The sequence below is a fragment of the Amblyomma americanum genome, chromosome 8 (genome assembly GCF_052857255.1).
Source record: "Amblyomma americanum isolate KBUSLIRL-KWMA chromosome 8, ASM5285725v1, whole genome shotgun sequence".
Classification (NCBI taxonomy): Eukaryota; Metazoa; Arthropoda; class Arachnida; order Ixodida; family Ixodidae; genus Amblyomma; species Amblyomma americanum.
This window is the reverse complement of record NC_135504.1, coordinates 111381262-111397106: the sequence shown is the minus strand read 5'-3', so window position 1 is coordinate 111397106 and position 15845 is coordinate 111381262. Positions and strand designations below refer to the sequence as shown.

Here is a 15845-nt window from a genome sequence, read left to right as displayed (position 1 = left end):
AACGTAACAGCAGCCAGGACCACTAATTTGGAAATTAAACGCACCCTACAAAAGTGTCATGTTCATTCAAACCACGACTGACACTTGAATGATGTATTTTAAGCCCAATGCGTGCAGGTGGTCCCAACAGACTGGCGAGGTGTGATACAAGCAATGACACTACAATCAAGCTAGGTTTCTCTTGACCAGGAAAACGTTTCTTTTTTTAGAGAAAGCTTTGCCACGTTTGTGATGAGTCCTCTGTTTACCATATTACTTCGGCCAATATCCTGAAACAGAACATCCGTCCGACTTCAACCACAAATCACCACTTAAGGTTTGAAGTAATGAACCTCCACGCTTGCCTTGCGAAGCACAAATCACTGCCAAAAACTGTCAGTGACAGTCACCAGGACAATTTAACTTTAATGACGCACTCAGTCCACGGGGTGTCTTTGGGACCTGTCACTCATTCTCTGGAGACTTGACCAGCAGGCCATCGGTCGCGACGTGAGCCCACTGACGTTGCACAAAATGTCCTTTATAGCCCTCAACACTTTAGAGTAGATGTGTTCCCCAATCATTCCCGGCGTACATGCCTCCGCAGCTCGTGATCATGATGCTGGGCAAACCGGAGGCGCTGGGCGTCGTCGCGTCGTCCAGAGACGTGGTGCACGTGACGCCGCACGAGGACCGCACGTCTTTGGCGACGATGCTGAGGCGCGACCTGCGCAGCTACGAGCTGTGGCTTACTTCTAGAGTCCGGGAGGCCGGCCCGCTGGGTGTGCTTGTGGCCACCAGCATGGACGTGACGCAGCTCCCTGGCTCACCACGTAGCTCTCGCTGCCCAGAGGAAGGCTGCGTGAAAGGAAAGAGTTGTTTGGTTACGAACGTGGCCCACAATAACGCGGTAAACAGGGAGAAAAATAGCCTCTTCTGTGTTTATGTGACAGTAGGAGGTACGACAGTACGAGGTACAGGAATGGCACTTTAGTTATTCTTTTGTGGTTTATAGGGGTTTAACGTTCCAAAGCAACTCAGGCTATGAGGGACGCCGCAGAGAAGGCCTCCGGAGATTTCGACCACCTGGGGTTCTTTAGCGTGCACTGACGTTGCACTGCGCACGGGCCTCCAGAATTCCGCCTCCATCGAAATTCGACCGCCGCGGCCGGGATCGAGCCCGCGTCTTTCGGGCCAGGAGTCGAGCGCCATAACCACTGAGCCACCGCGGCGACTTATTCCTTCTTTTCTTGCTACCCTCCTAGCGCATGTGTTTACTGAGAATATGGTTACACTCAGTTGCACTGGCCTGGGCTCTTCACTTTACAATCTTCTCAGCAGCGGCGGGAGTGTTTGGGCTAGTTGATTGTGCATTATAGGATCAAAAAAGCGCTAGAAACAGAAGACAAAGGCGGACACAAAACGCAAGGTGTGTCCGTTTTTCTCCTAGTCTCTTCAGCGCTTTGATGGTCCTAAAAGCGTTTATGTCCCCCTATACTATTTGTGTTCATGGATTATAAACATTGCAGGCCTGCAGTGTTCATAAGGCAATGCAAGGTACAGACTAGAATAGTTGATTAACTTCCACAATGTCAATGCAAACACACCCTTCGAGCTAGCAGTGGACATGTGAGTAGAATGTGGTTTTTACTTTCTTCTGTCCTGTAAACTTCATCCGCCTAGTTATTTCTATTTCTGCGCGTATGCAAATGCAAAAGATAGTCCTCCACCATGACATTCCGCCCACACATGTATGGTGATGTGATGTATATCTGATGTGAGATTTGCTAAATGTAGGGAAATATACAGCGGCCCTTCAGCAAACAAAGCTAGTCAGGCCAGCGCGTGCAAACCACCGATGCTGCAAAACATAGAGCAGAGAAAAGGAAAGGCACGTCAGGCTTTCTCGGGTTAAATGTGACGGCGAGATTTGTATCACAGGCAAAACTCTTCAGGACTCTTCATTCAGCACTGTTGAAGCCACTGTGGCCACTACGTTTTTTTCTGATAGAGTTGTTCTCGAGCATAATTAAGATGAATGTGAGCGCTCTTAGCATTGTGGTCTGGTGCAAACAGAGCGAAACTAAAAAGTAACTGCTGGCCAGGGTTTGCAAGTATGGTGCTTGTTATTGTGTAGTTCATGTGTCTCTCTCCAGCTGGCTCCTGGAGCAGAATAATTAGCTAATGATCCAGGGCTGCAGTCAGCTTTTCAACGCCCTTTTCAATGCTCGAACATACACGGCTGGCTTCCTGGGGATGTTGGAAACATGAAATGTCAAATTACACAACACGTCGTGATGGCTCAGTGGTTATGGCGCTCGGCTACTGAGCCGGAGTATCCGGGTTCGAATCCGACCGACCACGGCGGTGCAGCTTCGATCGAGGCGAAAAGCAATAGGCGCCCGTGTGCTGTTTGGTGTCAGTGCCTGTTAAAATATCCCCAGGTGGTTGAAATCAGTCCGGAGCCCTCCACTACGAAGCCTCTTTCTTCCTTTCTTTTTTCACTCCCACCTTGCTCTCTTGCCTTACGGCGCGGTTCCGGTGTCCACCGACATATGTGAGACAATTACTGCATCATTTCCTTTCCTCAAAAACCTATTTTCATTTACATTTTCATTATACATGATTCAGGCTTATTTGCACCAGATGGTATGGCGGCACGTTGCTTTCTGACATTATTAATACGATTAGGAGGTTTCCTTCTAATCGCTGTTGATCTTGTCGTGCTTTGAACAAGCAAAGAAGGTAACTGCAGTGATAAGAGCAAAGGCTGTTCATTAATTTACTTCCTTGAAGCGTGAAAGTAACTGAAAGTTCCTTGAAGCGTGCAAGTAACTGAAAGTTTAGGCGGCCCATAAAAGCATGTGCGAGCATATTCGTGAACAAAACAGCAATAACAGCCACCCACCGAACCCGCGATTTGTATGACGTATAAGCGCAAAAGACAGACCACTCCAAAACTCACTGAACAAACACATGCCTTGCACATGAACCATTCTGCCTGAAGTGTTAGCGTGTAGGTTTAGCTGTAAGACTTTTTCCCAAAATGAACTGAAATAAAACAGACAGGGGCTTGAAGGAAAGCAGGAACAAAAGGACTAACAGCGTTAATTGGTACAACGAGGTGCAAGATGTATAAAACGTATAGGCACGCAAGGCCTCAGCGTCGGCTATACGTCCCTCAAGTGAGATTAACCTGCGCAGAGCCGTCTTTCGCGGCCGGGCGTGTGAATTTCATACTCTGATACGACCACCGCGCTGTAGGTGCCTTGGAGATGTAGTGGCGCAGGAGCCTTCTTGACCTTTCTGATGAGCTAGGCTCTTTGGACCATGACAAAAAATGACTGCTGTGCAAAAGATAACCACAATAAGGACGAAAGATGTAGCAGAGACATGAACAAGCGTTTACCTTCCGACTTCAGTGTAAGCGTTTTGCTTCGGACAGGATAGTTTGTCCGATTAGAAGGAATCATATGGGCATGCTCAAAATTCTGCTCTTTATCAGATGAAACAATAAAAGCCCTGATGACACAATCCTCCCCAAACCCAGCTATCTGCTCGAATACGTGACACTCTCTTTGCTTGTATCAATGAGAACAGTAATTTGAAGGTCCGGCCAGGTTCCTTGCCTCAGGGCAGGTCAAATAGTGACTAGCAAAAAAACTGTCATAGTCTTTTCATTCACGTACCTTATTTAGAGCGAAGAACGGGCCACGCGAGAAATTCTCGAGTTTGTGGGATCACTCGACTTATTGCGTCAGCACGGCTCCTACTGCGCTAGAGACAGCCTTTTTGCGCACTTGTACATTTCTTAACCTCTGAAGGTACTTACCCATAAATATCAGTGAACCGCTAATAATAAAGCTGTCGGAAGTTCAGCTCATGCGCTTGTCTCTGCTCTGTCATTCGTCCTGATTTTGCTCTTTTTTGCACTTGAGTCATTTTCTGTTAGCGGTAATCTTGCCCTTCTAGGTGGCGTTGTGAAAAGCCTCACCTGGGCCTTTGAATCTGCAGTTCCTCCTTGTTGTTGCCAGTGTAAGAGGACCACGTGAACGTGCGTGTCCGCAGGGTCTGCTGCGCCTTCTTGCGACCCACTCTTGGATGGCCGTCGACAGGCTCGGAACGCGACCCAGAAGCAGAGCGATGGCGCCGTCCGAGTTCTGCGCGGGAGATAAATCCCTGGCTCAAAACTGAATAGTTAAAAGGCTTCAACATATTCAAAGCATTCTGACTGCTAGTCTCTAGCAAAACCACCCTCTGGTGAGAAAAGACGGTGACAAAACATTCATACTAGGGAATCTTTGGCAATAGTCATTTCGTTGTGCAGGGAGTGGTGCGAAGTTGATAGGTTTAATATGAACGTTATAGTCTTGTAATTAAGGACAACAACTCTGCTCAGAGCTCCTCATTGTACTCGTTCCTGAAAAAAAAATGTACCTTATGAGGGACAGAAAGCACCGCAGAAAACCTGGGACAAGCTTTACTAACGACGAAAGAAAGGCTAGTTGGGGCATTTTTTTCTCTCAAGCTACGAATCTTGTCGGAGGTCGTCGAAACTACCGAAAAAAGAAGCGACTCTTCGTGTTGCGGTACATGCACGGAATTTAAATTATGCAAATTTGTGTCTCTCGTTTTCTACACGCCGAATTCTAACGTCCGTGTTAAAAGTCTATTCTTCCCAGCGCGTCTTCGATGTTGATACCCGATGCTAACTATAACAGAAAGCAGCTTTCCTCTAGTTAAAAGGCAGTCACGCAGCTTACCAAAAGCCGACGTCCGGCTTCCTTTTTGAAAGATTTTTTCTCTAAAGCTCTGGGACAACTTTGTTTTAAGCCAAGCTGTGTTCTGAAGTTTCCCCCATGCGCACTTTGCATTTTCCAATCATAGTCCCCTGTGTGACTTCCGGGTACCATTCATTCCCCGTTCTCCTCGCCGTGAAGTTTGCAGGCGCTTCGTGGCGACCCCACGGCCGGCCACATAGGAGTCGAGAAAACGTATGACCGTCTCAAGCGCCGTTTCTTTTGGCCTGGCCTCTACACCTCTGTCGTCAAATATCTTACATCCCTTTCCAACGCCACAAATGATCCACGTCTCCTCCTGCGGGCCTTCTACAACCTCTTCCCTGTCCTTTCTCGCCCTTCGAAGTCGTTGGGATTGGCCTCTACGGTCCCTTAGCACTAACGCCATCGGGTAACCATTGGATCGTCACAGGCATCGACCACTTAGCTAGGTACGCTGAAACGGCCCCCGTTCTGTCCCGACCAGCCTCCTAGATTGCCCATTTCTTCCTCAACGCCATACTTCTGCTCCATGGAGCCCAACGTGTTTTTATCAGTGACCGCGGCAATTCCTTCCTCTCCAGCGTCCTTGGCGAAGTTCTTCACGCATCCAACCTTCTATAAAACAACTTCATCCTATCACCCCTATACCAATGGGCTCATCGGACGGTTTCACCGCAGCCTGTCAGATATGCTGTCCACGTATATCCACCCAAACCACACCAACCGGGACGCCATGCTCCCGTTTGTCACCCTGGCCTACAATACTGCCGTGCAACGAACAACCAGCTTCTCCCCGTTTTTTCTTGTGTTTGGTCGCCCACCTATCTTCACTTTCGAAGCACCTTTCTTCTCTGCCCCATTTACTGGGAGCCATTCACTGGGGAGCGATCTGTGACTACGGTCCGGCTACCTTCCAGATCTAACCAGCGACCCATCTTTTGTCCAGATTGTCCTGCTTTACGCTACGCATCTTGCGCGTCGTCAACTGAGTTCGTGACTGCTGACACGCGCGCATTGAAGGCACGTCCATTCGGACTGCTAGCGTCAGCACACGCAAGTCCCCCGCTGCCGCGGAGCGCCACCTTTAGCACTGTCTGGCTGCTATATAATATGGCTGCCATCGACGCCGCGGGTCATTCACTGGGGAGCGATCTGTGACTATGGTCCGGCTACCTTCCCGAGCTAACCAGCAATCCATCTTTTGTCCACGTAAATGCACATCTTTGTACCCACTTTTCTACAAATACTGATTTTGGGCCTCTAGTCTCAGATCGCTCATTGGGTTATGGCTCCCACTGTTGCTGTGGTCGCTAAGGAACTCGAGGAACTTAAATTATCCTTCGATGCAAAACTGAAAAGTCTCACTGATGTACTTGACACTGTGAAAAGTTTCGTTGCCTTGCGCAGTGATGATACTCTCAAGGAACTTCAAAAAACTTCAAAATGAGGTTGATGAGCTGAAAAAATCTCGAGTTCATGAGCAACGAGTTTGAAACCATAAATAATCGGACAATAGTCTTGCTGCCGAGAACAAGAAATTGCAGGATAGCAATGAGGCCCTCGTGCGCAGGGTTGCCCACCTGGAACAATATTCGCGTCTGAACAATCTTGAAATCAGAGGTGTCCCTGTGACTCAGGGCGAAGATTGCACCAAGGTCCTTGGGGATCTCGGCAGCGAGATTGACTGCCCCGTAAATTCTGAAGACAGGGTTCCAGCTCGCAACAAGAATGAAAAAAAAATAATTGTTTGTTTCCTCTCACGAAACACGAAGGCAAAATTCCTTGCAAAAGCTAGGAAAACTCTTTCTACAACGACATGCATGGGTTTCCCTCAAACGTAGGAGGCTCCTTTTTATGTCAATGAGCATCTTTCACCTGATAACAAAGACCTTTTTTCGAAGGCGCAAAAGCTAAAGGAGGAAAACAAATGGGCCTTCTTGTGGACCTTCCTCGGATAAATAATGTAGACGACCTTGACATTTTCCGTGAATAGACATACTGGTGCTGGCGTTCGACATATTTCTAACCACCATCATGGCATCATTTTCCCCGGAAGGTGCTCGTTCGATCTTATCCGAATCTAAACGTCTGTCTGCCATCCACATCAATGCTCGTAGACTACGGAAGAATTACGATAGCATAACCGCTTTGCTTACTTCCCTTCAGCACGAATTTTCCACCATCTCATTTTCTGAAACCTGGCTATCATCCCTTGATAAATATTTGTATGCTTTTCGTGGCTATTCATGCCAATACGCACACCGTGTTGATAACCCCTATGGCGGTTCGGCTATCTACATTTCAAAGCACATTGCCTACAAAAGACGCCTTGATTTGTGTTTGAATGTGAATTAATGCGAATGGGTTTGGATAGAAATTGATTGCCGGTCTACTGGTGACGCACAGAAGGTTATATGCGGCGCTATATATAGGTCCCCTTCAAATGATGCGTCTGAATTCTGCCGGGCTTTTGAACTAGCACTCCATAAACTATCACTCCAAGATAAAAATGTCTACATTAAGGGCGATTTTAATATCAATATGCTTGACGTGACTAATCCGATCTGCGTCGACTACACGACCTGTTTCTACAGCTATGGTTATGCAAACTTAATTAGCACCCCTACGCGTTGTACTGACCATGGTTCGCATTCATTACTTGATCATATTCTCTCCAATTTTCCCACTGCTCCTCCGGTTGGTGTGATAGAGTGTGATGTCAGTGATCATTTTTCGGTATTTCTTTACGCACTATCATCCCGTTGCAGTAACTACAAGTCTACTAAAAAGTCAGCTTTTGATAGCAGAAAATATATTTAAACCATGTCTAATACTGATCTTTAATACATTTTGGGTCTCTTGGACCCAGAAGTGGCTGTTCATGAGCTGTCGAAAATAATTACATCAGCAATCAATGAATGCACTTCGCTCCAATCTTCCACGAGAAAATATAATACCCCCATTTCCCCGTGGATAACTACTGCTCTGTTAAACTCTCTGAGGAAAAAAGAAGGCATGTATAAGAAAACTAAACGCCAGCCGTTCAATCTTCGTTTTAACTTGAGATATAAAAGGTATTCCATAATAACAGAAAAAAGCAGCACTCGCCAAAAAAGAAAAAAGGAAAAAAACAAAGACGTTTAGGGGCTCGTATGAGATCCTTCTTCACAATGGCAGCAGATGGGCGAAAGTGGTGACTTATGTACGGTGCAAGTGGCGTAATGAGCATGCGTAAATCTCAGGAAGATTGCCCCTCGTTCGTTTCAAAATATATGGTGCCGTTTGGATTTAAAGTGATTCTTGAAGTAAGCGGGACGATAAATACTTCTCCGTCGCGATGACTGAGGCGTTGTTCCAATCGATGGCATGTGATGCAGCTAGATAGTCTTCAGCCAAGACATTTTCTTTTGTGCCGCCTTTGGCGACGTCATTTTGATGTTGTTTTAAGCGCCGAATAAAATTGCCTGATTCGCCGATGTATGCAGCTTTGCAGTCCTTGCAGGGAATCTTGTACACCACTCCGGGGAATCCGTTTCTTTCAACCCGGTCTTTAACTCTGACATGTTTTTGCTTCAGCTTACTTGGCGGCACGTGGGCGATGTGGACATTATAGTCCTTGAAGACCCTGGCTAAGGCCTCGCTGACTCCTGGAGTGTAGGGGATGCTTGCCCGCTTGCTTCTTTCTTCGGTGGCCGTTGTTACCACGTTTCGACGTGAACAGAGGCTTTCTGCAGTCATTATCATATTTTTCGGGTACCCGTTGTTGGCAAGATCCTTCCTCGCGATTTTTAGTTCGGATCTGAGTGTCCTCGGGCTTGAACAAAAGCGGAAAGCGCGGCCGAAAAGTGCGGATGCAACGGAGCGTTTATGCGCGGCAGGGTGCGCCGAATGGAAACTCAGGTACCGACCAGTGTGAGTGGGCTTGCGGAACACGCACTTTGCGAACCCATTGCTTGTTGTTTGCACAAGTACGTCTAGGAAAGGAATGGCGCCATTCTGTTCTTCTTCTTTGGTTAATTGTATTTTCGGCTGAAAGGAGTTCAGGTGCTCGAAGAAATGGCTTGCATCCTGTCGGCGAATCACACAGAAACAATCATCGACGTACCGGAGAAACAGTTTAGGGGCTGGATGAAATGAACCAAGTGCCTCTGCTTCAATGCGTTCTGGAGCAATGTTTGCTCTCACGACGGAGACGGAAGCACCCATGGCTGTACCAAACAGTTGTTTGTAGTGATGCTTCCTGAAGACAAAATACAAAAAGGTATTCCAGTATACTAACATAGCTTCTAAAGAAAGCTAAACGATGTTATTATGAAAACCAGTTATCCAGGCATACTAACTAGTCCAAACGAAAATGGCAGCTGCCTGACGAATTTCTGAACATTCCTAAGTCACTTAATGTCGTTAAATCTATTTTTCACGGTGGTGTTACTTTCTCTGATCCCAAGGAAATAGCGAATGCATTTAGCAACTATTTTATCAATTCATCTAATTATCCTTTCTTTTCGTTGTGCGCAGCTTCTCTTGAGCGCTGCCCTCATTCCTTCTTTCTTACCCCCACGTGTCCAGACGAAGTTCTATCCGTAATTGCTAATTTAAAGACGACCGGCCCCGGCGTCGACAATATCCATGGAAAGCATGTGAAAAGTACCCTATCATTGCTTGCAGCAGTCCTCAGCCACATCTGAAACCTCGTTTTTAAATGTGGCAGTTATCCCAAGCAGCTCAACATAGCGAAAATAATACCGGTCTTCAAAAAAGGTGATCCAGCTCTGGCAAATAATTATCGCCCAATTGCAATTCTTCCCTTTTTGAACAAAATTTTAGAAAAAAAATTGAAATAAGGTTGTCAAGTTATACTGAACAATTTCGCATATTGACAGATAGTAACCACGGCTTTTGCCGCGGACTATCTGCAGATACTGCGATAGTGTCTCTCATGGATTACGTTAAGCTGGCTATAGATAAAAGAATGTTCTGAGGAGCAGTATACATAGATTTTAGTAAAGCATTTGATTCCATCAATCACTCCATCTTGTTTCACAAACTAGAATCATACGGTATCACTGGACCTCCCCTAATGCTCCTGAAGAGCTTTCTCTGTGACCGAGAGGACATAGTCTCTGTTAATGATCACGCACCTAACATAGCTTTAATTAACAAGGGTCTTCCACAAGGTTCTATTCTAGGCCCTGCATTGTTTTTGCTCGGCATTAATGATTTACCGCCCTGTTTAAAGAATTGCAATAGTATACTATACGCAGATGACTCTACCATAATATTTATTTATTTTATTTATTTTATTTATTGATACTGTCAGCCGTAGGCCGTTACAGGGTGAAAACAGATACATATGTAAGTTATGTCACACAGCCACAAGTATGAACAGTGCACAATTCAAAATAGTCAAATTGAAAACGACAGTCATCGCAACACAGCTGTCCTGCACTGCAGATACAGACCTAAAGCACAAACGCTAGCGGGTAAATATTTTAGCTTACAACCATAAAATAGCAGTAGGGAAACAAAACGTATGAAAAGAAAAACAAAATTACAAGGATGTCTATTCAGGTAAGTGACGGTACAAGCAATTTTCAAATTGGGGGAGATTGTCTATTTGCAGAAAGGTCTGAGGCAGGGAATTCCACTCTGTTATTGTTCTGGGGAAAAAGGAGTATTTAAAACAGTTAATACGGGCCATCATGGGTGTAATCTGGTAACTGTGGGAGCTTCTTACAGGGCGACACGAACGCTGTTGCAAATAGCAGCTTGTGTTTAAGTTGAAGTGATTATTGCGCAAAAGATAAAGAAATTTTAGCCTGGCGATCTTCCTTCGTTTCGACAGTGAAGGAAGTTGTAATTCTTGCAGCATGTCAGTCACGGAATCAGTATATCTATATTTTGACAGAATGAACCTGGCGGCCCTTCTTTGAACTTTTTCAATCTTATACGTTTGATTTGACTGATACGGATCCCATATGACGCTTGCATATTCCAGTGTCGGACGTACCAGCGCGAGATAGGCAGTTAGTTTTGCTTTTGTGGATGCAAGTTTCAGTTTTCTTCTAAGGTACCACAACTTAGTTTCAGCTTTTGAACATATGTTGTCAATATGTAAATTCCAACTTAGATTAGATGATATAGTGACACCTAAATACTTAAAGGAGTTGACACATGTTATATTCCGCCCATCTATTTCATAACCAAATGAAAAAATATTTTTGGTTTTGTTTGTCAGTGTAATATATGATGTTTTCGTATAATTAATTTTCATTCTAGAAGCTGCTCACCATTGATTAATGGAGTTCAACGCCAAATTTAATGTGAGCTGGTCTTCTGGCTTTGATATGATTGAGTATATTAAACAGTCATCCGCAAATAGCCGGACTGTTATTTGAGGAGGAAGTGAGACTGCGATGTTGTTAACATAGCATAAAAATAATATGGGCCCCAGCACAGACCCCTGAGGGACACCTGAGGGTACACCCAGGACGTCAGATTTCGCACCGTCTACCTCCACATACTGGGTTCTATTAGTAAGGTAAGCTTTAATCCAGTACACAATATCTGTGTTTATGCCTAAGTCAATGAGCCTGTTAAGAAGTTCATCATGGGGTACACGGTCGAATGCTTTAGACATGTCTAGGCAAACTGCATCCACTTGGTCTCTGTTGTTTAAGGCTTTTGAAAAATCATGCAGTGTTTCAACAAGTTGGGTAACAGTAGAGAGCTTCCGCCTGAAACCATGTTGATTGGGATTTAGTTTGTTCGTGTCCTCAAGATATTTGGATAAGCAGTTTGCCACGACGTGCTCAAGCATCTTGCAACAGGAGCAGGTGATAGAAATAGGTCTGTAATTGTCGGGAACGTGCTTGCTTCCAGATTTGTGTACTGGAACTATCCTAGCCTGCAGCCAGTCATTTGGCAAGGAATGTTGCTTCAGTGATGCATTGAATATGATAATTAAATATTTTGCGATCCATTCCGCGTATCTTCTTAGGAACTCATTAGGAATAGAATCAGGACCGGAAGACTTTTTTGTATCTAAATTAAGGAGGAGGGAAAATATTCCTTCATGGGACAATGTAATAGCGGGTGTGTCAGACGGTTTGGAGCATAATCCGCTTATTGAATTCTGGGGCATAGAGTTAGAAGGGCTAAATACAGAATGAAAATAGGCATTACATCTGTTAGCGATTTCTGATTTATCAGTAACAACACAACCATCCACTGTAAGAAACTCCATTTTTTCCCTCGAGGGTGAAAGGTGACGCCAAAAACGCCGTGGGGAGGTTTTCATAAATTGGGTGAGCTTTTCGGAAAAATACCTATCTTTTGCTGTCAATAACTTCTCTTTAAGTATCGAAGATAGGTGCGAAATTTCATTTTGATTCCTTACTCTGTTGCGTTTTCTCCGCTTTATCCTTCGCTTTAGCTGGATTATCTCACGATTTATCCAAGGGTTACGTTTCTTTATCGTTTTTTGGCGTTGCGGAACAAACTTTTGCAGGCAGTACCTGATTATATTTTTAAACCTCTCCCACAAAGTGTTGACGTCATCCTCCCCGTGGTAAGAATCCAAGGTCATTTCCAAGTAGTCTATGATGCTGACATCATCAGCATTCGAAAAATCGTTAACAGAAATAGTTAGCCTTTTCGTTTTTTCCGGTGGTCTAAGCCGTTTGAAAGAAACTAAAACAAGGTTATGGTCAGAAAGCCCTTCCTTAACGGACACATCATATTCAGTTATTTTGCTGTTTACAAAAACCAAGTCCAGTATTGATTCCGTACTTGCTCCAATCCTTGTTGTGCGTTTGACAATTTGCGTGAGATCATTATTAAAAGCAATGTCTAACATGACCTCACAGTGTTTAGCATCAGTTGTGCCTGCATCAAGTGACTCCCAAGATATACTAGGCAAATTGAAATCACCGGCAATGATCACACTTGCGTTTCTAGGTACATTATTTGAAACGTATTCTTGTAACGATTCAAGAAATGTAATAGGGGCACTGGGGGGTCGATATACTGCGGCAATAACACAAGAAGAAACACCAACTTTTATCCGGCACCAGATGCTCTCCGTGTTAGGGCAATCCTTCATAAGAACAAATTCGATTCCTTCTTTAAAAATAAGCGCCACACCACCACCGCGCGTGTCACGATCCTTACGTATCATTCGATACGTAGGTGGTACTATCTCACTATCAGTTATTTCAGGACGCAACCATGTTTCTGTTACTGCAATGACATCTGGCTGGTAAAGCATGATAATGTGTTCTAGCTCAGTAGTTTTATTCAGGAGACTGCGTGCATTCAAATTTATCAATGTAAAATTTCTTTCTTTTGTCCCAAACTGTCATTCGTTTTTATGAACAGTAGCAAGCGTGCGTTCTACCCTCACGCGGCAGTGGTTGTCGTCATCCCAGACAAATTCCTCTTTATCAATAAAAAGCCTGTCATGCTCGAGCCGAATCTTTGCGCCATTGTCTTTCTCATGCTGTGCACTTGCCCACAGTTTCTTACGCTTATGTAAAGTCGCCTGGGAATAATCATGTGATAAAGAAGTATTGCTGCCCTTTAGTTTCTTGCAGTTCCTAAATAAATCATAAATAATATCATCGCACCAGGATATTAATCAGCTAATACATAACCTACAGCATGACCTTAATCCTCTTGAGCGCTGGTGCCCCATTAACCGCCTTTCCGTGAACGTCACTAAGACTTGTTTTCAGATTTTTCATCCCCCCCTCAGAGGCCATTGCCCATTAAACTACTATACCTCAATTCTGCCGCTATTTCGTCACAAGATCAAGTTTCATTTCTGGGTGTTTTCATTGACCCTCACTTAAAATTCTATCATCATGTAGCTGAAACGTGCAAGAAAATTTCGTATGAGTTACGCGCACTAATTAAAGCCTGAAGCTAATTCCCAATCCAAACTTTATTATCCCTTTACTACGCATTCATCCACAGCCACTTAAACTACGGTATCTCATCATGGGGTAACACCTATCATATTCATCTCTGGCCTTTAATAAAACTGCAAAGGTATCCATGCGCATCATAACCTATACCCCTCGAATGTCACCCTCACGTATTTTGTTCATAGATTTAAACGTTCTACCTATCTCGGCCCTTTATTTTTACAACTCTGGTATCCTATTCTTTAAAATTCTTCATCATCAATTCCCGCTAAGCATATTTTCTCCTTGCACGCTAATAAGCAACATCGTCGCACGGTTTGCGCTGCGTAACAACTTTTTGCTACCTTAGGTCAGAACTAACTACGGGAAACAATGCCTTAGTTTTTCATCCATATCATTTTGGAATTCTTTGAACTTAGACATCAAACTAATACGCTTTCTTTGTTCAAGGTCAAATCAAAGCTTTTCCTTCTTAATGTGTAATTTTTCTTCTTTTTTTCTTATTGATCCTATGTATCGCGGCATCTGTGAGTGTTTTATTGTACATTCTGCTGCATTATATCGTTTATATTTTAATATTTCGGTAACTCATATTTCACTACGTATTCATTCTCTGCGTAGCTAATTAATGAGTTCTGTATTTCCTTATCTTGTTGCTTATTGAAATTTATTGTCAAGGGAGGTTCCACCCGCGGTCTTGTGACATGGGACCTTTCGCTGTATACGTTTGTAACTTTGTTGGAATTTATTAATAAACTTTCAACTTTCACAACCTCTCCCGGACTCTCCTATGACGAATTTACTTCCCGTCTTGCCTACTGTCGCACCATTGCCCGTCTGAACACTGACTCTTGCCAAGACTCCCGGAAAAGCACCGATGGCTTCAAACACCGTGCAGTGTGTTTTTTTCCTGGTGATGAAGTGTTACAATGGACTCCAGTGCGCACCCCGGCTTCTGCGAAAAATTCCTCAGCCGCTTTATTGGTCCGTACACTGTACTCGAACAAACGTCCCCAGTGAACTATTGCGTTGACCCTGCCCATCCTGCCAATGACCGACGTTGTCGTAGTGTAGAGATTGTTCATGTGTCGCACTTAAAGCCTTTCGCCCATCGCACATCGCCCTACTTCGCTCTAACGTGCGCCCGGGCCGGTCGCTTTCGTCCGTAGGGGGAGCAAGTGTAAGCACAGTGCGCGACCTTCGTCTTCATCTGTAAATATTCACCATCATCACGCATCTTCGTCTTCGGAGGTGTGGCCGCCATACTTGCAAGTGGCAATAAAAGCTCGCTCTGTCTACAGTCGCAGAGCACTATTTTTTAACGGATTTCAGCCCTAATTATAGTAAATCTGGTTAAGCTGAAAGGCATGCTGAGATCATTTGACGTTTTAAGTTTCTGTGCACCTTTCTACTCAAAGGTTGGTCTATTGTACTTTTTTTTACTATGCAGTTTTTATTGTTTACTAATCCGTTATCCATTTCTTATCTACCGTTCAGCGCCTCTTTATTTCTTTTCGTTCTTGTCTATTATGTGTTTTGTAACCATAAAGCATTTGAGAGCTGTGCATTTTGATCCTGTGAGCTGTTTGCCTAAAATCTCTTCAGTATTGTCCTCTTTTGTCGTTTTAGCTCTGTTTCTGCACTAACCACCTATCATTTAATTTCCCTTTCTGTGGTGTTTGAGGTGATGAAATAAATGAACAAATTTGTAAGTCATCGCGGTGCGCGTCATCAATGGCTTCTTCACCTACTACCGGACGCGTGGGTGAATCACATGGTTGCAAGCCTGCGCGAAATTCATTCCCAGTTTCATATAGATGCCTTATAATGTCCACCACTCAACTAGGACTTCCCTTTCTGCCCACCTTTACATCCCAGGGAAGCGCAGTCTCCTACACGTACGCGCACCACTAAGTGCAGTTCGTAACACAGAACCAGGTTCAAATTAAGTAGCGATGATTGAAACGAATATCCTAATGCAAGACAGCTCCGCTTTAAAAGGAGAAAGTGCTCTCCAATGACTGCTGTACGATTTTTTGACCAAGTGTTCGTAAAAGCGATAGGTTACCGGAAATACCAACGAATAAGATAATTCGTTTAATCAATTTTGTTTTTCTTTTAGTAACCCTGATGGTGGTGAGCGAGCTCGCATATAATT

General features: G+C 44.4%; 1 protein-coding gene across 1 annotated transcript in view; it reads right to left on the bottom strand.

Moving 5' to 3' along the window:
- Window positions 1-463: 463 nt before the first annotated feature.
- Window positions 464-15845, bottom strand: part of LOC144100628 (uncharacterized) — a 34343-nt gene continuing 18961 nt past the window's right edge. The window contains exons 2-3 of the mRNA XM_077633515.1: window positions 3974-4139; window positions 464-837 (exon numbers count right to left, since the gene is read on the bottom strand). Of these exons, the coding sequence (XP_077489641.1) occupies window positions 715-837; window positions 3974-4139 (289 nt within the window). The 3' untranslated portion in view covers window positions 464-714. The remainder of the gene's footprint in view (window positions 838-3973; window positions 4140-15845) is intronic.